This window comes from Dreissena polymorpha, chromosome 6 (genome assembly GCF_020536995.1).
Source record: "Dreissena polymorpha isolate Duluth1 chromosome 6, UMN_Dpol_1.0, whole genome shotgun sequence".
Classification (NCBI taxonomy): domain Eukaryota; kingdom Metazoa; phylum Mollusca; class Bivalvia; order Myida; family Dreissenidae; genus Dreissena; species Dreissena polymorpha.
Window position 1 is genome coordinate 37,809,796 of NC_068360.1, and position 25,606 is coordinate 37,835,401.

A 25,606-nucleotide genomic window follows, 5' to 3' on the forward strand; every position below is an offset into this window, starting at 1 on the left:
ATTTGAACGTAATTTTGATTTAACTTTTCAGTATTTTTTAACTTCTTTTTACTTCGTCTGCACTTTCCCCGGTCACATTTATCATTTAATGCATATGGTTACACATTGCTTTTTAAAGATTAAGCCTCAAACCACATAATCTAATAAAATGTTGATCTCCCCCGAATATAATTAGTATTGGGCTGTAAATGTAAGATCACACATTTTATTATGTGCAGAAGTTAGAAGGAGTAAGAAGCCATGCTTGCAAACATCATTTTTGTACCACAACCTTACCCTTTTGTCAAAATCAACAAAAAAGGACAGTTACAAAATGTCTGTTATATCTTTTAATTTATCAAATTTTATGGTTTTTTGATGGTTTTCCATTTTGAGAAGCTGTTCTGCCAAGTGCTGGATATCACGCAAGCCATTACATAGAGCAAAACTGACAGTTTTCAGAAATCAACAAAGTAGTGGTTCCTGCACTATCAAAGTTTCCAAGGAAGAAAGATACAACCCATGGTTATCTTGTCCATTGATTTTCTTGGATGGAACATGTGTGAACTTTTATAGAACTGTGTAGATTAAATATATGTCTGTCTGCATACAAACATCAGCTACGTTGTTATGAAGATGAGATGTTCAAACAATGTCAAAGTGTTGTAAAATTAAAAATTAGAGGGCAATTAACATGTTGAAGAAATACGAATCATTCATAGTCTGCTTGTCGACCAGTGCATGCCAAATAATGTTAAACTAGTATTAAAAGTATGTTAAAGGACTCACTACCTAGACCACTATGCTATGATCATATTTTAGTAAGACAGTGTAATTCTAAACAGTAGCAACAAGCTTGTTTATTTAATGCATAAAGGTGATTTCCTGTTTATTGTGTAATTAATCAATTCGCTGTTACTTGATGTTTCATGATAAATTATAAAACGCTTGTCCAAAACCAGCATTTTTTTTTTAAAAGGTAATACAGTTTTATAAGATATTGTTTTTAAACAAGCTGAATACTGTGCTTTATTATACTTATTTTTCATGCATGTATTAAATGGTTTATGTTACATAAGCCATTAATTTCACAGTTTTTCAAAAGATAACATCACTTTGTGAGTACATGTACGTAAATATTCTTGTAAGTTAATGACAGTGTTTTAGAATTAATGTATTTTGTTACTATTTTAAAAATGCAAATAAGTGATTAAAGTGTTTTAATCTCCAAACATTACCATACACCTTTGTATATATATATGTACTAAATATATTAACATCTTTGACATGCTTCTGTTAGCAGCTAAGCATAGAAAGACAATCATTTACAATAAAATAAGCTCTTACGGTTGGAATAGATGCCTTTTAAACTTGAATCTAGTAAGAATGTTTCTTAAGGGGTGTTGCGGCAGTTTATTTAACCGAGGATATATTTATAGCAACACCGATGATGCTATTATCACAACTCAATATTTTTGTTATCATTATCATCAAAAATGACCGAGATGGTTCATAATACAATTGTCAGTGGTTCGATCCCAGGTGGTGATAACTTTGTTTTAACTTTTTTTTCTTTCTTTAATTTCATTCTTGTTGTATACTGGAGCTTTTTCGTCCTGTTGTTTACATTATCAATTTAAAGCATTAAATCACAAACTTCAAAACATACCGAAATCTGTGACATGTACATGTCCGTTATTAATGATTAAGGTCGAGTTTGATAATGTATGGTCTAATGTTTGTGATTAAATATTGTTTTTTTATTAATCTCTGTTGGTAAGCTGTTGTGATCCCAGTTTAGATTGTAAACAAATTCTTATGTTTATGCATATTTATAACAATCTATGTACCGGTACTTGGGTTTTGTCTAATTGCTGTATTTTATGAAATTTGACGAAGGCGGTAGGGATTGTTAAAACAAAAAATCTCAGTTTTTTTTTATTTGTCTTTTATAATAACAATACGTAGATGAACATATTTGAGCAGTGTCGCAGAATTCTATTGACGTTTTTTTATGGGCTGACATAAAAATTATAAAAAATAAATTTCTTAAAATTTAACTTGTGTACTCCATTTTATTGGTAGTGTATGGTTTAATTAAATGGTATATGATGTATCTTAGCTATATATTATCTACATGTTGCAAATTTCATAGGTTATTAAATATTTTTACGCAATTAGAGATTTTTCAGTTTTATTGAAAAAGTACATGTTATATGATGGTGAATAAAATCAAAACAAGGCCGAATGACCCTATGTTTTTGTTTCATGTTTCATATAGTATTTGTATATATATCTTAAATATAAATTTTGGACTAAATCTATTAGATGGAAAAAATCAGCAAAACACCCCTTAAGTAATGTGATTTTTCTCAGGAATAACACATGTGTCAAAGTTTGTATCCGATTATAAAATGTTAATACAAGGTCGCCAATAACCATTTTGTTAGCTTACCTCCTGCATGAGGGTTGGGTGTCCTCTTGGTTGGGTATCTTGGAGGGGGCGTAAGCTTGGAAGGCTGTGAGCGGGCAGGCACTGGAGGCGGCGTCTGATTGGTTGGTTGTGTGCGGGGGTAGACGGGAGGGTGGTGGCTGATTGATCGCTTCCTGGCGGGCATAGAGAGGAGGCTCCTCCCCGAAAACGATCGATAGGATCTGTAGCAACCCCAGCAGATCAGAGTTGGGCTGGAAGCATATCAGAAAATACGAGCCTCGCTCTGGAAAACCAGGCACAACACATGTCTGAAATATGTCATCCAAGATTTGCCTGTCCAGTCCGCATAGGCTGATAAGGGACAAAACTGTAGGCTTTACTTGATGTTTGCTGAGAATAGACTTTCTTTAAACAAAAATACCATAAGCGCTGAAACTGTCATCCCTGATTGGTCTTGGCGGACTTGTAGAAATAGTGATACAATATATTTCAAAGACTTTTACTAGTGTAGTGCATAAACATAACGATTTTTTTACAATTTATGGAAAAACAAGTTGTACAGATAATTGAGTATTGTGTGCACGTGTTAATACAAATGTACTAAATTAGAATCTTATAGTTAATAATTCGGTCAAATACTGACAGCCAACCGGCGCAAGTTAAATAACGTTGGGTAATCCCAGACCAATGTGAGGAAAACGACCACAGTTATTTTAACATTGAAACGTCGAGTTAAAGGCATTACTACCTTTAACATGTTTGAGATTAAAAGAGGAATAGAGCACCTTTCGTAGCAATATTTCCGATTTCTGTCTCCATAGTGTTCGAGTTTACGGACAGTATACTTTCTAAGACCAGTCGATGACGAATTTCCATTTCATAATGTAAACGACCATATGTTATGTTTTAATTGTGCTGTTTTATTATTGACGTCGGCTTGCAGGTGATTTAATTACGTAAATAAATGAAAATGTATGTGAATTCTTAGAAGCAATATACCTATTTCACGTGTAATTGCAAACTTTTTAATCATGCGAACGACCACATTCTGATCTTATAGGTGAACAACAACACATCTAATTAAAAAACCCACAATTGTTTGTTTATATTTTGTTTTCAAAAATAGGGGTATAATAAATATTACGATCTGATCATTATATTTCGACTATTGCATTTTTATGTTCCGTATATTCGTGTTCATTTTGTATCCAAAGTAATTGACCAACAAATCAATATGCCCCTAAACCAGTGAATCAAATAACTTATTTGACCACTTATCTTATCAAAGTTTGATTTATTAAATTTAATTTACAGTTTCAACATTCGGTTTGTTAAATTCGTTTGTTTGCATGCATAAGTATTTACTTAAATTAAAAAGAATCCTGTCGCAATTTAGTTGCATAGCGTATGTACATCGTGAAAGAGGATATAAGATCAATACAGTTTATATACTACTTATAGAAAAGTTACCAACAATGTATTTTATTAAAGATAGCATCATTGCATTCAAGTGACACTTGAACCAATTTTTTCGAAAACCTCATGAACTTTGTTACATTTGATCCTGAAACATATGTAGTGAATGTTTATACTTTGTTATTGATATTCCGATTTGTCCCGCTGTTTCCGCAAATTGTTTCTGTTGACGAATTTTTTCTTAATTACCAGAGCACTGCCACAATAACGGCGTGTACATTATGTTTATTTGATTTCTCTGTCTGAAACATTAAGTTTAATTTTTAATTTTGATTCGTTGCTATATCATGAGTTGCACGTGTTTTCGTTCGCATAAACGTCTAGTGTGTGACCGTTATCATATTTTATAAGTCCACTTTACAAACGCTAGACCATTATGTTACTATTTTTTCCCCGTCCTAATGCCCTTAAAATGTGTAAGCGATTTGTACATGTGTATGAAATCGATCGCTTGAAAATTGACGAATTACACAACCCATCCTTTACATTAAGAACAAATAGTTGTTTGAATCGTCAAATAGAGATTGTCTTTGAATGCCCTCAGAAAGCATGGCAGCTAAGAATTTAAACAAACCACCTATATATAAGATGTATTGGCGTGGACGTTGCATCGTTCTTGTCCACAAATATCAAAGTGTTTAGGTAGAAAACGTCAATACATACCTCATGTCTCGATTGTTTTCTGTCAAAAATCTTGTGTTTGTTTGCATTTGAGCTGACGTAATTAAATGTAATTTTTATAATACATGAACTGTACACATTAGGTATTTCATTGCTTTTAAAGTAAGTATTTAAAGTAAACTTACACTTGAAATAAGTTATAACACTGCTAAAAGGTGTTTAAGTCATTGAACCGATTTAACAAATATGACACTTATACAGTATTGTTTACGTACATAGTTCCATTCCCTAAGATATGGCAAGTCGACTTTCCCGTTCTGGTCAACGTAACGCCCAGAGTTGATCTGCATGGTGGCGGTTGGTGTTACAAACACAATTGGGGCACTGCAGGGGTGTGTGTCCATTAGACAGACCTTGATTGGGATGTTGTACACGATACCTGTAGATGTAATTATTCAGGTACGGAATAAACCACACATAGACGACGAGCTGGAATATATATTTCACAGCTTTATATAATAGCATACATATTTTAGTGTAAAATAAATGCTCTCTGAAAAATATAAATGAATACGTGGTTTCAAAATGTTTGCCAAGAAAGGACATTACTCTTATACAAACATTAACTCGAATTTAGTTCATTTTAAACATGGATCACTTTCGTGAGTTGTCTACATGGTTATCAGAACCGTCAATCACTATTATACACGTAAAAGATTCAAGGGAAAATCGTGTTGGTAATACAATATTACACAAATGAACACACGGTATATTTCTTGTCAATCTATGTTGGTTTATCAATAATCGATATGTAATCAATTTGTTAGCTGTTCTATTTAGTTTCATCGTATTTTGTTTAATGACTTATCATAGAAAGAACAGGCACCATCCCTTCCCTTGACAAATTATATCTACATCACTGACTTTATTTTATTTTATTGAATTATGTGCCTCTGCTAGTGTGTCGATAAAGCTATCGAAGTAATTGCAGCAATGAAATGATCAATATTCAAAAACTTCTTCTAACGATAAACACTATGTTAACACAAAGAACATTCTTCTTAATCTGGAAGAATTAACAGTTTGTAGCTTAAAGTGATATTATGGGCATTTTTCACTGTTGAATTGAGCTGAAAAGAATAACAAGGTCAAAAAAGTTAGTTAAAATGTGTTTACTGACCAATTATCTGCAACTCATCTTGCTACCAGTTGTTTATAAAAATATATATTATATTCGATATTTTACGTGACTCACCCATTCCTTTAAGCCGAAATGATCCGTAAAACAAAATAGTGTCTTTGTGTCGTATGAAAGAATCTGCACTAAAACTAAATTAAGATTCACATCGTAAATCGAATCATTTTTGTCGTCAGTTGTCAAAACGAAAGTACGGTTGATATTCAAATGCATTATTTTTCTCTTTCCGTGATATTGTTTTAGTATATTGATGCTGCATTAACAAATATAAGTGTATATGAAGTGAAAACACCAAAAATAAACAACGGTTGCGATAGACACCTATAAACTGTAAGATGCCCATAATATCACTTTAATAGAACGGTTTGAACAACCGATCTTCATGGCGTTACTTTCGATACTCATTAACTCCAAAATTTGTTGCACAGGTTGCAAAACACCTCTTATATTGTAACATACTATAAATGCTGACCGTTGTATTTCGTAGGGATCGTTCCATACAGTTGCAGGAGCATCATATTGCTGCCATCTGTGAACACTGGAATTTAAGGTAAGTGATATAATTCATTATCTGCAACATCACTTTGCTTTCCGTCATTTTCATATTAGAAACACTCATTACTTATATAGTTATTACTGCTCAAGAACGTTTAACACATGTCAACAAAAGTGATACTCTTGAGGAAAGCATTACTGGCCTTCGACTTTAAACTTTGTCGCATCTCTCTCATTTTTATTCGAATCACTTTCAAATAAATTTACTTATACCGCGCTAACAAAATATTTTCAGCGGGAAACAATAATGTGTGAAATGTAATAGAGTTATCATTAATATCCTTACAATACAAACCTCGCCTTTTTATTTACGGTTATTTGTTTGCATTTCATTAACTTGATTAATACAATTAGCAATTAAGAAAAAACATGGACATATATGCTTATATGCAGTCATAATCAGTATGCTCGTAAAAGCATTCCTCGGAACCAGTCTTTATATGCGCGGAGGTTGAAACTGGCTTGGTGAATATTACAAAATAGCTTAGATACGGGTCGAGATGGGAAGAATACCAATATCATTTCATTCATAACCCTTCAATCGTTTATTTGTAAACCCACGTATTGTCATCTAAATGAGCTTTCGGGGAAAATATATGTTTATTGCACACCAAAAAAGTAGCATGTAATGCCTGTAATTATTTCCGAATGTAGTCAGTCAACTTAACACATGTATAGAAGTGGAAAGTCTGAAATATTTTGAATTCAAATGAATACTATAGAAGGAGAGTGAATGTTATGACGTGGATATATTAATGAAACATGCCAAATTTAAACTTCGCCGCTGCAGTTCGACTGTCCTAACCCGAATGAAAAATAATCGCCAAACTACACTACTTTCAGACTTGCAAACACACCTACATTTGTAGCTTTAAGCGCATGGCTTTATGGGGAATTTATTAATGTCTTATTCGTACAAGTAAAGGATGAAAATTAAGTATCCTTAAACGCTCGATTTATATTTTTTTTGGAAATTCATTCAAAGTATTTGACTAAATCCAATATGTTTTAATGGTATATTATATAAGCTTTAAACACAAAAATCACGTTAATATAAAAATATTAAGAGCTACTACTGCAACAACGAAATCGCATCCAATCATAAATATTGTTTCCTAAATGAAGCGTTAATGATAAAGTAACGCACCCGATTGTTCTTATTTTCATATGATAATTTCAACACAACAGATTATAATCAATCGCACGCAAAATCGTTTGATATGGACAGTAATCTGCTCAAAAAACTGTTCCAAAACGAAACCAAGATATTTAACCTTACATCATCTGCATAAAATGTTTGTCGGTAATGGCTAGAAATATCATAAGTTTACAAACTTTGCGCATAAACTGATTAATCATTTATGTTTAATGTGTCGATGATAAGACTGGCATTTGAAATATGTCTTACCATAGTCCTCATAATGCGGTTTCAATCCTGGAAATGTGTTGATTGCAAGAAGAACATCTGACTTGGTATCATCTCGATATTTGTACTGGAAAAAACAGACCGAATTCATATCTTATTTAGAAAGACCAACTACTGAAATGAATAGTCAAGATGGTGTTACTTTTACGTACATATGGTCGTGTTTCTCTACTTATGGAATGAGTGATGTATTGGACGTCATCATTGATGACGTTCATTCGAACGAATGATAAAGGGGGCTAAGTTTCGTTAAGTTGAGGCATATAGCCGCGATTTGGGTCTCTTGAAAACTGGCCGAACACGTTTGCTGAAATTTGACATGTATATGGACAAGAATGCGATCTACCTGTTGGCGTAGGCGTTATACCTGGCAAAAATCAAGTTTTCGAGTATTTTGTGTTTAGACTTTTTTTGTGGGAACGAGCACGCGCTCAAATAAACATTGTGACGTCACTTCACAAACAGCGCTAGAGATCCGCCATCTTGTAACGCAACAAAGAAACTCAGTGTCATAAATTCAATAAACACAGAAAAATATGATTGTGTTTTATAATCATTAATACAAATGTCTATATTTTGTGCAGCGGATGTTTATTAAGACAGATACGGCAGAATTATGTAAGTATCTTTGTGTACTTTACAGTAGATTTGATAGTGGTAAACAACTGCGTACCGGTTAAGTTCAATCTAGCCGATTTTACTACGCAAGAAATTTAAGTATCTCACTGGCAAATTGACACATAAACAACAATCGCATCCGATTTACATCCACATAATATTGTGGGAATCCGATGCAATGCAAATTACTCATGTTTGATAACGTTTGATGAATTCGTTATATCAATATGCATTAACTTTCAAGGGGAATAATTTTAAATTGAAATGTGCGATTCAATGACAGTGTTATATTGGGATAATAAGTCGTTTAGCCGTTATCATGATAAGTATATTGTTTGTTGTGTTTCATTTTCATTAAAAACATACTTTTACTGTTTTTTCCTTAAAGTAAAACAGTTCAGTAGTCATTATATCTTGAATTTAAAATATTGAAATAGATGTCGGATTATTCATATTTTCGGACGTTGCTACGTAAGCTAGTTGTCAACATAATTATTAATATACTGATTTACCTTTTACGCATACAGTTGTGCAACTGTTGTCTACGTAATGATACGCTGTTTAATGTCTTCCTGCCCCTGATGATAATAAGTATTTATCTCAACAAACCCCAGCAATGTCAATGGTCTGTCAACATAAGAAAAATATTAGCTAAAGAAACTTCAGCGTACAATTTATATAGCAGTGTCCGACAAATCCATTTTTTCATTGGGCTACTGAAATGTTCAGCTGACGCCCGCCGGGCTACTATAAATCTATAAGAGCGGTAGCCCGTTTTATTGACAGACATACGTAGAATAAACACGCTGACCATGTGTTTCTACACCGTGTCTTGTTTATAATCCGATAACAAAGTGCAATCAATTATCTTATCAGTCACCGATCACTTGCGGTAATGTCGTAAACAGTAAGAGTGAATTTTAATCATTCAATCAGAATCAACATTTGTCGTCTGCTAATAATATAATGAGAGCCGGTTGGATAGTTGGCGCACATGATGCAACATCATTTCGCAGTTTGGAATTCTTTGTTAACCGCAACTATGAGTAAGAGCGACTACGTTTTTTATGTCGTTAAATATCCAAGGATGCAGAACATTAAATAAATCAAAACAATAGCGGATTCTTCAAAACGGTAATGAAACCGAAAATGAATATTAATAACAACGCGGTTAACACCTGCTAATAAGTTTGCATTGTCAATTAATAATTGGATTGATCGACTGTTAATCAATAATCCCATATATGCCCAATTTAATTTTTTTTAAACCAAATTATGGGAGGGTAATATAGACGATGAGAGTCATAAACACAAACGTTTGAAATTTTCTTAAGTGTCAATTGAATTTCGGCATATGATTCTATTTAAAGATATGATGAAATAAGCTCCCAATCAGGACCGTTCAATTGCAACTTGCGTAAATCACCTGCGACGGTTTGCACACGTTGTGTACAGCTATTTTAGGTTACAAAATTCTACATTTAATAAATGAATTTCTTTGTCCAGACAGGGACCTATACAAACGTATAACCCCTGGTCCAGATAAAAAGCGCACACAAATTGGCATGGGTGTATTTATTTGTAAATAAAAATTTTGTAGTGGGTACATCATTGAGATCATTTAATTTCCATTAAAAGTTTCGTTGTGAATTTCAACTAAAGTACCGGGGTATCTCGCGAATTATTTGGCATTGACATTTCCTCTTCATAAAATATAATGTAAACACGCTGTATCGTTACGGTAACACTCAGGGCTCGAATTTAACTTTTTTTTTTCTACTTGCAAAACATTGCGAGCAGCTTTCATACCAACTCGCAAAATCAAAAACATTCTCGAAAATTTTGCTGAAAACATAATTTAACGTTTTTGTTTTTTTTTACTCAAAGGTTAACTTTGCTTTATCTTTCGTATTGTTATTTACGCCTGTGGGCAAAAAGAAACTAGTTATTTTTCGCTTCGACACCATGTCTGTTCAAGTTCAATGAACACGTTTGAATTAGTAGACTGTTTAACGTTCTCTGTACCAATACCATCCGCGAATCTGTACTATATCTTTACCAGTCTACATACAAGGTGCGGACTTCCGCATACGGGTATATGGACGTTCTATGACCTACGGTTTAGCGTTCAGAACGTCAAGCATATTTAGCAATATTACTTATTTTTTTTTCACTATTTCTTTACTCGCAAAAAATTACTAGTGGCTTAAAACTTAACTCGCAATCCGTATTTTTCACTCGCATTTTGCGAGTGTGCGAGTGTTAATTTCGAGCCATGACACTGTATCAGTTCCTTCATTATTGAAACAATTATTGTATTGTATACTGACTGCACACTAGTGTCGTAACATACGGATGCAATATGTAAATTCGGACAGAACTTAAAGTCGGACACAAGTAAATAAATGATTAATACTCTTGATTTCTTGAAACTCGGTATTTGTTGTTAAAAAGAGCAATTGCATTGATTAACACCATACGAGTCAGTCGTATTGATCATCTAAACGCTTTATTTACGTTTCCAACTTAATGTGCTGTCCGAATTTAAGTACACATACATGTGCACATACATGTAATATCTACATGTAGTATATGATTTTCTTTGGTACATTTACATTTAAGTACACGGTGCCTGTACTGTAACATTAATTAACGATATTGACTGTGTACATCAGACTACTTGCTGTATTATGTATATGTATGTATACATATTATGTATATATGTAAATGAAGAAATAAAATAAAGATGAAAACCTGCATCTTATCATTTTGTAGGAAAATTATATGGGCTACCAAATATTTTTATTGGTAGCCCAGTGGGCTCCCTGAAAAATAAGAAATTTGTCGGACACTGATATAGTATTGACATACCTGTATGATGAAGCCAACCCCGTATCGAAAGTCAACCAGAGTCGTAACATATTTATGTCACGCTATAAATCAAAGAATACTCATTTTCTTGGATACATTTCTACATATATTGGTGAATGAATATAAATTACTGCACCAAGGAATATTTTAAGGTTCAAATGTTTCAAATGCATCTTACAATAGATGAAAATAACTCTCATCAGTCTGAAATTCACAATTTTGACGCCATTGTCGCTTTGTCCAAGACTAGTTTTAATTTGGATACTTTCGAACGACCTTGACATTTTTTGCTGAAATTGTAAACATTACTTTCGTTTTCTGAAATCTATTATTTGTGATTAACAACAAGTCTGGTGGATTATAAAAATGATTTCAGTGTGAAGTTTTAAATATTTACTTTGAGTTTGTATTTACACTACAATTTGTTCACAAAACAAGCCAGAATATTCTAAAATACCGGGAAATGTCATTCTGAATTTGAAAACACTTGAGCACATGGTATGTTACTAAAAGTAGAAATACCATCATATGACCGTGAAATCTCGGGAGATTCGCATTTCAAGAAAGTCTGTCACATCGCTGTTTTTCTCGATATGAAAGAGCAGAATAGATAAATTTTAAATGTTTAAGATAGTATTTTGTGAAAGAATGTATCAGTTAAATGTGAAAAATGTCAATCTTTCCAATCAAGTGATTGATATGGGCCAATAACTGCATTTAAAAGCTGTTTTGGACCGGTCTTTGTAAACTGTCGACTTTCGGCATTTTCTGGTTGACTTTCCTAATGGGGTTGGTCCATAACTATAAAGTCGCGCCAGTCAAAAATCATAAAAAGCGACATTTAAAGTTATGGTAGCCAGAATTCAAAAAATATGTACAACTGAGCAATCAATCATGACACTCTGATGCCTCAGGTTAGTGCAGTGATTTTTCCACCAGATTCTCACCAAGGTGATCCCGGTTGATTTCACCACAATTGAATATATGTCAGTACACAAATAAATTATACAGCAGGTAATGACAATCGATAAATGTCTTAGTTTTAATTTAATTGTTCGCACAAATTTGGACACTCTTTGTGTCTGAGATATGTTGGGTTAAATGACCTTTACAACAAAACATACATCTCTGAATCTGCGATACATTACAGTTAAAGTTTAACACATGTAAAATACCAGTATTCAGATCTGAAAATATTCTTAAAAAATTGGATGGTATGAAATACATATATCTTGTGACGTATTTTCATTTTAAATCTTGAATTTGATGACTACTTGAATTTAATGACGACAAGTCGGACATGCAGTTAAATATTTTAATACGTCTATCGTGTGACATAATTTCATTTAAACTCTAGATTGTAACGACATTAGTCTGACGCGTGCGGCTTAATTTTGTTTAACAGTAAAACAAAAATTAAGTAGACTATCAAAAAAATACAAAAAGTGTACTTGTAAATAAAAACTCCTTCATTCCGTATAAAGATTGTACGTTACAGCAGAGCTCCAGATAACTTTTTTGAGTAATTTGGTTAATACCCACTACTTTTGAGTTCAATTGGGTATTTTCATATTCAATTGGGTACAAAAAAATCGGTACCCACTACCGGGTACTTTAATTGACAATTGGGTACCTTTGTTTTAAAATTGGGTATGTTCATTGTCTTAAATTCTCACCTGCTTACCTGAATAAGCTGGTTGTAGTTCCACTCTTAATTGATTAGTTTCAGAGATTTTGTGTAATTATGTAGATGTATCCATAATATACAGTCTTGATTAAAACAAAAAGTTCAACGATTTTTTTCCACCAGTTTTCTTACAATGTAAGCACTGACAGCGATTGCCTCCGACATAATATCGTCAAGAATTAGTTTCACTATATTTTCCGCTTCTGATTTTGTGTTGCCTGCGGTTAAATATCTTAAAATTGAGTTTTTTTGTTCCTAGGATACGATGTTTCCATTTTTAAGGCCTCAAGGTTTCGACATTTTCACAACAATAACATGTAGTCACAAAGACACTTTTTTCCGTACATATTATTGTGCTGAAGGTTATACTGAAAGCACTTGGACAAAGCGGAAAGAATCCGGGTATTTCTGACCAGGGTATTTCCGGGACAAATTTACTCGTTATGCAAAGGAAAAATATGATATGCGTAATCGGCAATTTCAATTGGGTTTCGGAACGCATGGTTTTATTTTTCTATGCGTTATCGGCAATTTTACATTGGGTATTTACACAAATGCGCACCTTATCTGTAGCTCTGTTACAGTAATCTGTGAAACAAAGTCATTAATAAAACAAAAAAATATGTTTGACCACAACGGTGGCTAATAATGTTTACGAAAAATACAAACAATATAGATTTATCTATTACATAACATGTTAGAATTTTATCATGCATTTATAATCACTCATAAAGAGATTTCAATAAACAGTTACATGCATAGACAGTTTTTTTAAGCCAGTGTCTTTTGAATTCAGAAAATAATCCAGATAAACCATAAAATTGGGAAAAATAGATAGTAAACCATAAAATTGAGAATTTATATTATAAAATGCTGCTTGAATTTCTTTTTACCTTTCATATGTAAAAGAAGAAATATTATCTGCTAATGCAAAATATGCGTAAGCTGGTTTATGGTCATTTCGTAGCAAAAGAGAAGAAAATAAGTGCATTAAATAAATGAATTCATATTTTTGTATCTGGAATAGTTGTACTTTAAATAGATCCTCCACCCTTTTATGACCGACTAAGGGCTAAATTGCTCTCCGACTTGAAATGAAAAGGCCAATGGTTGATCGTGTAGCGTTTATGTGCAAAATTTGAGAGCCAATCGATAAAGCTTGTTGATGCCAAAACAGGTAATAATAATAATTTATTATCAGGTACATGTACACAAGCAAATAAGTATATTTAACCCTTTCAGTGCAGGAACCGAATTTTAAAGGCCTTTGAAAACAGTTTGGATCCAGATGAGACGCCACAAAACGTGGCGTCTCATCAGGATCCAAACTGTTTGCTATTCTGATAGTATTCTTTGAAAAAAAAATGAAGAAAATGCTGATTTTAGAAATTCAGCAGACGACATTTTAGCAGACGACAAATTTACCAGCATGCAAAGGGTTATTAAGATGCTTAAGGTGTGGAAGACTCATAATCAGGTTTGGTGTCCCTCAAACCCTAAGCGTCTTGTAATTCCTTATGCAGTTTGTATAGATAGTGCCGCATCCTGACACGTAAAGCTTGTGCTTTGTTGGCAGCGTTAGTTGGCTGTTAACAGGTTCATTGTGGTTATCTCCAACATCAGTCTGTCCGTCTGTCCTAGCCACTATCTCCTACACCATAAGCACTAGAACCTTGAAACTTAAACACATGGTAGCTATGAGCATTATGTGCGACCCTGCACTATTTGGAATTTTGATCTGACCCCTGGGTCAAAAGTTAAAGGGGATGGGGTGGAGACGGGTCAGAGATTTTCACTCATTTTTAGCTCGACTAATATATATGAAATATATATAATGGAGCTATCCTGATCACGTCGGCGTTACCGTTAGCGTGCACATGTTAAAGTTTGTGTACTACCCCAAATATTTTCTTTGTCCTTTAACAAATTACTTTTATATTTTGCATACATGCACTTCTTTACCAACATGACCCTTATCTATAAACAAGAGCAGACAACTGTATCAAGCATTTTGACAGGATTATTGCCCCTTTTATACTAAGAATATGCATACACTGTCACTCCAATATAACGCGGATGACGGGGTCCAAGCCACGCAACAGCGTTATAAACAGAAAGCGTTATAAGTTTTGAGCTAATTTATTTAAGGGGCTATAAAAACAGGTAAAGTATAGCCTATAATATAGGTCTTGTGTATCTTCATGCTGTGTTGTCAACCGCAAATACATGCATGTAAACCGAATCGAGCGATAACAGTATAACTACCGCTTTTCTAATGTGCACATTTATCCGATAATCCAATATAATTATATCACTTACGAAAAAATAATGTTTAACATTTATGACAAGAAATATGTTTACGAACTTCGTTAACAAATTCATATGCCTACGCCATTTTTCAGAAAAATTAGTACAGTGCATTATGGGACACAGCTTTCATTGAACGAGCGAATTTAAATTTAGATTGAATGCAATACGATGCAAAATGATACATGTACAAAGAAATGTTTTATTGCGTCATACGCAGCATGTAAAAAACGTGCTTTCCGTGGACTTTCTGATAACTGGCAAAAATTTAAGTGCATCTCTGTTAACTATTACACTGCGTTAGCATGTAAATAAATCGTCAGGATTTTTAACCAGGTTTTCCAAAGGAAAAAAATGGTTATTAGATTGGCGAATGCGGGCGGGCTGGCGGAACAAGCTTGTCCGGGCCATAACTATGTCTTTCATTGTCAGATTTTATAGTCATTTGGAACATTTGTTCACCATCATTGGACGGTATGTCGCGCGAAATAATTACGTCGATATCTCCAAGGTTAAGGTCACACTTTGAGTTCAAAGGTCAAAAATGGCCATAAATGAGCTTGTCCTGGCCATAACTATGTCATTCATTGTGAGATTTTAAAATCATTTGGCACATTTGTTCACCATCATGGGATGGTGTGTCGCACGAAAGAATCACGTCAATATCTCCAATGTCAAGGTCGCCACGACTAAAAATAGATTTAAAAAAAAAAAAAACTTATAAAGGGGGTTAATTTTGTTTGTTCATTTCAAAAGTTCAGTTTGACTTTTCTCCGTTTATCAGATTTTTTTTTCACAATGAAAACCTGGTTTTGTGACAATTTTGTCCCTTGTTAAATGTATTTTTCGTATACCTACTGAAACATTAAACACACACAAAGATAACTTTATTTATCAAGCATGTGTAGCATATAATAAACAATAACACACTTACACAGCCATATTTTATACCAACGAAATACAATACACGATAAATATGGAACATAAACAGGTAATAGTTTTAAATAACTTTAATTTGATAATTAATCCGCTTGCACTTGCCTTATTGAAATTAGCGCATCGAACCGCTCTGATAGGGAATACATGTAATAAACACTGACTCGCTTGTTTTCACACCTTTATTGACATTACACAACAGATTAACACCAATTAGCTGTCGAGTGTTGTTTAACCTCTAATCGATTAAAATCAGTTAAACGGGCGGATAAAGCAATCAAGCTGTGATCGCCAGCTTCTTTGAATTTATGAAAATACATGAAGTTGCATAACATGGATTTGAATCAGAAATGGAAGGTTGGAGAAAAAAAGGGATCCAAGGATCCCCCGCGTTATATTGGACACAGCGTTATAACGGACCGCACTATATTGGAGTTAAAGTGTATTATTGATAAATCTATGTTAAAGTTTGCATACCACCTCAAATATTTTCTATGTCCTTTGACATATTGCTTTCATATTTTGTATACTTCATAACCAACATGATCCCAATCTATAAACAAGAGCAGACAACTGTATCAAGCATTTTGACAGAATTATTGCTCTTTTATACTTAGAATATGCATATTTTTGATAAATCTATGTTAAAGTTTGCATACCACCTCCAATATTTTCTATGTCCTTTGACATATTGCTTTCATATTTTGCATACTTCTTTACCAACATGATCCCAATCTATAAACAAGAGCAGAAAACTGTATCAAGCATTTGACAGAATTATTGCCCCTTTTATATTTTTGAAACTTCATCTTTTAAATTACCACCAACCCACATAAACCACCCCTCTCCATGATGGCTTACATTAACCTGTCAAGCACTCGAAATCTCTTAAGACAATAGTTACGGTCAATTTCAACCATGCATGGCCACATTACCAAACCTGGGGCGCCCCCTGGGTCAAACATGCGGCGTGGGAATACGCGTCGGCCTCTGCCGCACCATTCTTCACCAATTGACTTCAAATTAATACTAAAGATTTCTTATGACAACACAGTGTCTCGACCATCCATGTTCACATTACCCACCCCAGGGCCCCGCCCACTTTGGTGGTAAAGATCCCAAGCTATTTCAGCATAATTAAAATCCAAGCCATTTTTGTGGTCAAGACCCGAGCTTTCTCACCATAATTAAAATCCAAGCCAGTTTGGTGGCAGAGACCCCGAGCTATTTCAGCATAATTAAAATCCAAGTCAGGTTAGTGGTCAAGATCCTGAACTATTTCGGTATAATTAAAATCCAAGCCAGTTTGGTGGTCAATTTTTGTGGTAAAGACTCCGAGCTTTCTAACCATAATTAAAATCCAAGCCAGTTTGGTGGAGGATACCCCGAGCTATTTCAGCATAATAAAAATCCAAGTCAGTTTGGTGGTCCAGATCCTGAACTATTTCGGTATAATTAAAATCCAGGCCAGTTTGGTGGTCAAGACCCCAAGCCTTTTCAGCATAATTAAAATCCAAGCCAGTTTCGTGGGGGAGACCTTGAGCTATTTCAGCATATTTAAAATCCAAGTCAGTTTAGTGGTCAAGATCCTGAACTATTTCGGTATAATTAAAATCAAGGCCAGTTTGGTGGTCAAGAACCAGGGCTTTTTCACCATAATTAAAATCCTAGCCAGTTTCATGGCCGAGACCTCAAGCTATTTCCGCATATTTAAAATCCAAGCCAGTTTGGTGGTGAAGATCCTGAACTATTTTGGCATAATTAAAATCCAAGCCAGTTTGATGGTCAAGATCCTTAGCTATTTCAGCATAATTAAAATGCAAGCCAGTTTGGTGGTCAAGAACCCGATCTATGAGCATAATTCAAATCCAAGCCAGTTTGGTGGTAAAGATCCCGAGCTTTTTCAGCATGATAAAAATCCCAGCCAGTTTGGTGGTCAAGATCCTGAGCTATTTCAGCATAATTGAATTCTAAGCCAGTTTGGTGGTCATGACCCCGAGTTATTTCAGCATAATTAAAATCCAAGCCGTTTTGGTGGTCAAGACTCCAAGCTATTTTAGCATATATTTTTTCGGCATAATTTTTTCTTACCCAATTGTTTTCGTACACACATTTTTTTGTACCCATTTTTTTCTGTTTTTTGACTGAATAATGCCCCCTTTTATAGTTAGAAAATTGAAAATTTGGTTAAGTTCAGGTCTACTCTTATCCTATTTGTGTTAAGGTCTACTCTTATCCTAAAGTATCAAAGCTATATCGTCTACTTAATGTTATAAGTCATGTAACTGACATTTTTAAACATTTTATTTCTTTCCCATTTTTGTTTTTTTATTAAGGCGACATACATCAACTGTTTAATAATAATTATTAAGTCTACCTTTTTGGTAAAAATAATGTTTTTTTAACCAAATTTTCAAAATGGACATTACGGACACATGTCATTTGCTGAATGTAAAAAGTAGCATAACTGATATTTAGTTAAATTTTCAGGAGAAGGAAAAAACTGCTTTATTGAAATAAAATAGGGATACTAACAGAGTAAAACAAACACATGGGATGTTTTCAGATTTGAATACTGGTATTTTACGCATCTTTAGGCAGTTCTGTGTACCAAGGATAAATACAACACTTAAACATTCATGTACAATGCACAATACTAAAAACCTGAATTGTAACTGTAATGTATTTCAGATTCGGAGATGTCTGTGTTGTTTCTAAGGTCATGTGAAAAATTAAGTTTATATGTTTATAGGTTTAAAATTGCAAATTGTCCTCTTACTTGCCCTTGTATTTCAAGATAGAATACTTTCCTTCCCAGAGGAAAGAGATCTGGGTTTGAATCCCAGTGGGGGCTTCAGAGGATGATTCATTTTAAGAAAAATAAATATATTTGCTTTACTTTGTCTCTAACCTAACCAAATAACTCTGACAATGCCTTTACAAGTATGCAGTTTTTGATAATTCAATTATGCAAGAAACATGTATAATTTTAGGGTAGACTAAGACAGCAAACTAAGAATGGGCATCCATTTTAGTTTTTTAAGTCAAAACAACAATAAATGCATATAGGAACACATATTTAAATTAAAATGCAACAATCAGAGGACATAATCAATTAAATAGTAAATGACTACTTTAAATATTTTTGAGCACTGTTTGTTATTCAGAGATTTGTGAATATGCCGTTTAATGTTCTTCCCATTGAACTAATGCAATATGTGCTGTGGAACTGGAATCATATAGTGTTGGAAAGCTTATGTTTCACGTCTAGAGGGTCCTTGCTTCCTGAAAGCTGAAAATTGTATATGATCTCCCCACTCATTCCATCCCGCGAAACCCTTAAGGTGTCGCAAGTCTAGTACGATAACGTGAATACAAAGCATCCAGTTTAATTAAATTGACTGTGCGATTCTTCAACAAGATTAAATGGGCTTATTGAGTTGTTTTAATGCAATAATATATTATTAAGTATTCATTGAATGAGTGTTTAAACTTAAGGTCTTCTTTTCGAAAACCACAGAAATAACTTTTTTAGATTGTAAAAAGTCGTCTACTTCGTTAGTTACTTTTTGATTTTTTTATGATACCACGGAATAATTGTATAGAAGGAAACTTTGGGTATCATGTCAACGTGTACTTTACAAGTGAGGTATGTTAATTTGACATCCTCATCAACATTCTTTTTTATCAGTTTAGTCAATCTGTGGTGAACGTTAAACAATGTTAATTTCATAATCGTATTTGATAATATCAATTTAAGAAAAAATTAAAATCATGTTTAACATTTTACGAATCAAACGCGTGAGCTTCAAAGCCAATAGAGATCCAATCACAACTTTACTGGATGTAAACATATCGGCAATCATCACGTGCGTGTCTTATGAGGTCATGACTTGAACAGTTTATTGCATCATTCAGTTAAATGGCATGAATGTTTTTAAACGAAATATAATTAACAAAGTATGTAAGTGTTTAAGATGGATGATAATTATTTTATTTAATTACAAGTGTTTGGAGTATATATCTCGAATGAAAACGGTAACATTTCAATTGTTGTACTCTTTAATAGTGTATGATGTACTTCAATAAATTGAATTTTAAAGTTCTGTGTTTAACAGTTTCCACGTAAATTTTAATTGCTAGCGGCATTCTACAACGAGCGTTATTTTCAAATCATTTTGCGGAAATAATGCTACAATTTCGGATGCACAATTCGGATTCAGAAAAGAGTGTTCAGCCGTTGATGCCATATATATTCTGATGTCAGTTGTACACCGATTTTTAAAATGAAAATGAGCGTCTGATTGTTGTTGCCGTTGATATGCTTAATTGTTTTGATAGTATATATCGCAATCCATTATGGCTAAAAATGTACAAATCCGGTATACAAGGCAAAATGTTACGAATAATTAAAATTATGTATGAAAATGTAAAATCATGTGTAAAAGCATGCGCGACATACTCTGAATACTTTAGCTACGCCGTTGGTTTACGACAAGGGGAGGTAATGTCTCATATTCTTTTTTCATTGTTTGTTGAGGATTTGGAACTTTGTTTACAAGACAGCGTTCATTCTGGTTTAAATATAGAATTTTTCACTTTAATGTTATTTGCAGACGATATTGCCATTTTGGGTAAATCACTAGAAGAAATTTAGATTATCATTTATCATAATTGTAATCATTTAATGATTTCAATCTCATGCAGACAATATTTACCTTTATTGTAACTCAGTGGGACTTACTGTTAATACTAGAATTCGTCAAGATAAGATATGGACATATAATGGAAAAACTATAGAAATGGTCGATAATTTTAACTATCTGGGCGCTATTATTAATTATACTTGTAGTTTTATATTAAATCAGGAACATTTAGTAGGAAAAGCTCTTAAGGCTATGAATACTTTAATTCTTAAATGCAAAGAGTACGATCCTAAACCTAGAATATTGTTTCAATTGTTTGATGCCTTTGTTAGCTCGATTTTAAATTATGCATCAGAGATATGGGGGTTTAATAAATTAAAAGATATCGAACGCATTCACTTTACATTTTGCAAAAGGTTGTTACATGTTAATAGCAACACATGTAATGCAACGGTGTATGGTGTATTAGGTAGACACCCACAATATGTTAATATATATTTTCGCATTGTAAAATATTGGCTTAAAGTTGTAAATAGTGAAACTATTATAATACAAACTGTGTACAACCAAGCGATAAATGATTGTTATAAAGCGTATAAAAAATGGGTATCGAATGTTAAAAAGTTGTTAAATGATTATGGATTTTCATATATATTTGAAAATGCAAATATGATCAATACAAAGTTGTTTTTATGTGAATTAAATGTAGAATTATAGATACATTTAAACAAGAATGGTTTGGCAATACAAATAATAGTTCTGTTTTAGATATGTATTTGATCTTCAAAACAACTCTTGAATACGAAACGTATTTAGATGATCTGCCAAAAAGTGTGCATCCATACCTTGTTAAACTAAGGACTTCTGCCCACCCTTTGAGAAGTCAAACTGGAAGATACACGCGTAACCATATTCATCATAATGAACGATACTGTCAATGTTGTGATAAAACGGACATGGAAGACGAATTCCACTTTATATTTAAATGTCCATGTTTCCGTCAAATACGGCAAAACATTAAAAAACTGTTTACTTTGTGAATCCATCAGTTTTAAAATTCAATACTGTATTGAACTCAACTTGTAAAATTGAAATTATAAATTTGTGTAAATAGATGAAGGAAGCTCTAACCGTAAGAAATTCTATCAAAAATAATATTATCAACGAAAACTAAGTATTTGCTTACTGCCGGTGAAATGATATTTTACTATACAGTCATACTACTTTGTTAATTATACTTTGTCTCTAATTGTTAGATTACATTTTGTTATAACCCATACGTTGTAATATATAGACACATGCCAGTATGTTGTATTATATTTCATGTATTTAGACGATGAACATTTGTATAAGTCTTAATAAACTTTATGTTATGTTCTGTTCTGTTCTTTTATCTACTTGTCATGATGCGATGTTCATTCATTCATCAAAAGTTATTGAAATGCAATTTAAAAGGTAATTTATTTAATGAATCGATCGTGGCTTCGTTAGTTGAACAACTAGAGTCTATAATTACCTTCTTACAACGTTTGATCTTATGAAAAAGAGGACGATGTAGTTAAAATGTATCGATTGTATCGATTGTAGCCTTTTAGAATATATTATTTATCATTTAATCTATTATTTGGATGCCTAACACAACTAGCAAAATCCGACATGTTGTTAAACTCGATAAAAAACACTATCGAAAACATACTCAAAATCGCCATCAGCATTATAAGCATCATCATCGAATTCAGTATTTCTGCATTTGATTGTTTTTGTAATAAAGCATCTTCTTGTCTGAGTGTTATGTTATATGAAAAAATGGTTAAAAATAAAGTGTTAATAATAGTGAATGTCATAGTTGACTGGAAATTTTAAATGAGTTCAATGATGATATAAAATTTAATACAGTGTTGACTTTTGACTGAATATTTGGTTTTCTTGTGCTATCAAAATAAAATATGCACGTGATCAGACTTAGAATGCCGAATCATTATATAATATCCAAGTATTCATTTTTTATGGCAAGTACGATAGAGAAGCGCCATTGAAACGCAAAAGGCAATAGCAAAGCTGTAGCCAGGACAAAAGTAATCACAAAAAACCATGGTCACCGTAATAAATTGATTGTTTAAATGCTCAACATCTTTTTTATGAGTTTCAAAGAAAATTGTTTTTCCGTACCTTTAATTTTAGATTATTTAAACAAAAGGTTTGATTGTGAAAATCCCTTTGTAATTATTTTATTTGTATTAAGGATATGAGACTCAAACTCTTGTTGAATATTTTTTCATTGAATGAAAGTCTATGAAAGTTACTACTTTTTTACTTCAAAGTGCCCACAATAAATGAATGAAGTAATGTTATACAATGTGCCTTAGTAAACTATGTCATTGTTTTCTACTATTGTAACATATATCGTGTTATATTTTATGGTACACCATTTAACAGTGCATTCTGTGTATTGTATAATTGAGCGTGTCAACATCGATGTTAAGTGTTTATCTGTGATCCTTATATGTGATTTTCTGTGATTAATATATTTGCTAAGCGATTCACTCCCCTTAATTACACTGCAATGAATTAGCAAATCGTGTAGTCAATAAGATAACATTGTTATACACATTTTCAAGTTCATAGCAATTTCAGAATAATGACTATTCCATTTCCGACATCATTTTAAATACTTTAGCATAAAGTATATTAATGACGTTGACATTAAAATATATAACAATTCCAAAATGGTATCAAGGTTAAGATTTACTGAGCAATAAATGAAGTAGAGATGGCTTGAGACATCCCTGGAACTTGAAAGGTTGTCCCATAAAGACTTAGAATTTCATGTTATTATTGAATCAGAGTGACATTAAACTTCAACCTGTAAACACGTATTAATTGGAGGAATTTTAAACCAGTGACATGTTTAAGGAGACAATATATTCGTCCGTCGTCCGTCGTGGTATAATGAATTATCTGCATAATTCAAGTTATATAACAGACTCAAAATCCTTACCTTTCTACACAAATCGACTGTTATCTAGATGATGATTATACTCTTAATGTTTAAAAAATGTTATTCGATATTTTAACATATCGATGTAATTTTTGACATCAATATATAGTCATTATAAATTTAAATGTAACAATTGATGTACCGACATTTACATTTTTATACTATGCTAACATTATGTTTATGCTCATGGTTAAGTCCACATACGGACGGTCAGACGGGCGGACAAACGGAAGGACCGGGAGGTAACCGAATCCCTTTCCGTAGTAACAGATAGGCGACTAAAAACGAATTCTAAGGCAACAAATGTATTATGACCACTGTATACATATATCGTAAAACCTTTTTTTGTAGCCAGGACTGGGTTAAAGTGAGGATAATTAGAATTTACTTCCAAGATGGCGTCGTTTTCGTGTTTTTCCTGAAGGAGTAGCGGATATTTTCACCGGGAAAGCCACTTAATATTTATATTGCTTTTTAATAAGTACACCCGTTCGGCTCCATAGTGAGCTCCCTTCGGATTTTTGTTTCAATACCGTAGACATCGGAATAAAAAAATATTGAAGCAAATTGACAATACATTTGTTGTTTAATTTCGTGACCTTCGAGAATTTGGCTGTTCAAATATCATTTCCTCTTATAATATACAGTATTTGTGCATGTTTACAGTACACAATAACTTAAATAATAAGTATTTAATCATTGCGACGCGTGTTTATCTATGTATTCATTAAATTCCGAATTATAGGGTTCAACCCCCTTCGTTTTGAAGTAAGTTAAAACCTACCTTACTTAAACACAATAAGCTCCAGATTACACATACCCCCATCCCCCCTGTACTTGTACGTATTAAGAACAGCTAGATACTAAACAAAACATTTTAAAGCCATATACCTTCTTCAGTGAATAATTAAAGAACTGTTCAAACGAAGACATAGTTTGCGATGAACAACTTACACGTTATTATATAAATCAAAGATTGCTATAAATGAATTAAAACCGAAAGTCACAAAAGAGGAAATTATTAATCGATTTAGGTCCTTCATCCGATAAGGGCTGAGATTTAAGTAGCAGGAAATCTCTTCAAAATGCCTTTATCTCTGCACACGAAAAAATCAGGGTCAATAATAACTTTTAAAACAACTTAAGAGCAAGTGACACGTTTTTGTACTGTGTGCTTACCGACAATGTTATCTGTGGATTTAACAGAAGTCATCTATAAATCGTCAAGTGTAATGATAACTATAGAGAGAGATAACGAGAGAGAGAGAGAACGAGAGAGAGAGAGAGAGAGAGAGAGAGAGAGAGAACGAGAAAGAGAACGATAACGAGAGAGAGAGAGAGAGAGAGAGAGAGAGAGAGAGAGAGAGAGAGAGAGAGAGAGAGAGAGAGAGAGAGAGAGAGAGAGAGATAGAGAGAGAGAGAGAGAGAGAACGAGAGAGAGAGAACGAGAGAGAGAACGAGAGATAGAGAGAAACGAGAGAGAGAGAGATATGTAGATGAAAGAGATAGAGAGATAGAGAGAGAGATAGAGAGAGATATATATAGATATATATATATATATATAGATATATATATATAACTAATAATAACTATAACTATAACTATAACTATATATATATATATATATATATATATATATATAACTATAACTATAACTATAACTATAACTATATATATATAACTATATATAACTATCAATATATATATGTAATTATATATAGAATATTATGTTAGTTTTAGATTAAGATCAAGTTTATCATGCGAGGCATAGAACCATGGTAGCGCGAGGCTTGCCGATGGTTCGGGCCGAGCATGATAAACTTGATCTTCATCCAAAACTAACTAATATTATAT

The 25,606-nt window shown here is 33.0% G+C and overlaps 1 protein-coding gene across 1 annotated transcript; it reads right to left on the minus strand.

Moving 5' to 3' along the window:
- Nucleotides 1–2,430: 2,430 nt before the first annotated feature.
- On the minus strand, nt 2,431–24,733 carry LOC127835597 (tumor susceptibility gene 101 protein-like). Its single transcript, XM_052362032.1, has 5 exons — nt 24,644–24,733; nt 7,672–7,756; nt 6,181–6,246; nt 4,786–4,949; nt 2,431–2,664 (listed from the first exon to the last, which is right to left on the minus strand). The coding sequence occupies exons 1-5, from the start codon at nt 24,683–24,685 to the stop codon at nt 2,431–2,433; spliced, it is 591 nt and encodes a 196-aa protein (XP_052217992.1). The 5' UTR covers nt 24,686–24,733.
- Nucleotides 24,734–25,606: the final 873 nt, after the last annotated feature.

Bases quoted from the DNA above. Each gene is read 5' to 3' on its own strand.
- LOC127835597 (XM_052362032.1), bottom strand. From the start codon at position 24,685: ATGTCTTCGTTTGAACAGTTCTTTAATTATTCACTGAAGAAG. The intron at 4,950-6,180 runs GTCAGCATTTAT...TTACATCTACAG, and splicing joins GATCCCTACGAAATACAACG to GTATCGTGTACAACATCCCA. The intron at 2,665-4,785 runs GTACGTAAACAA...ATATGCTTCCAG, and splicing joins ATCTTAGGGAATGGAACTAT to CCCAACTCTGATCTGCTGGG.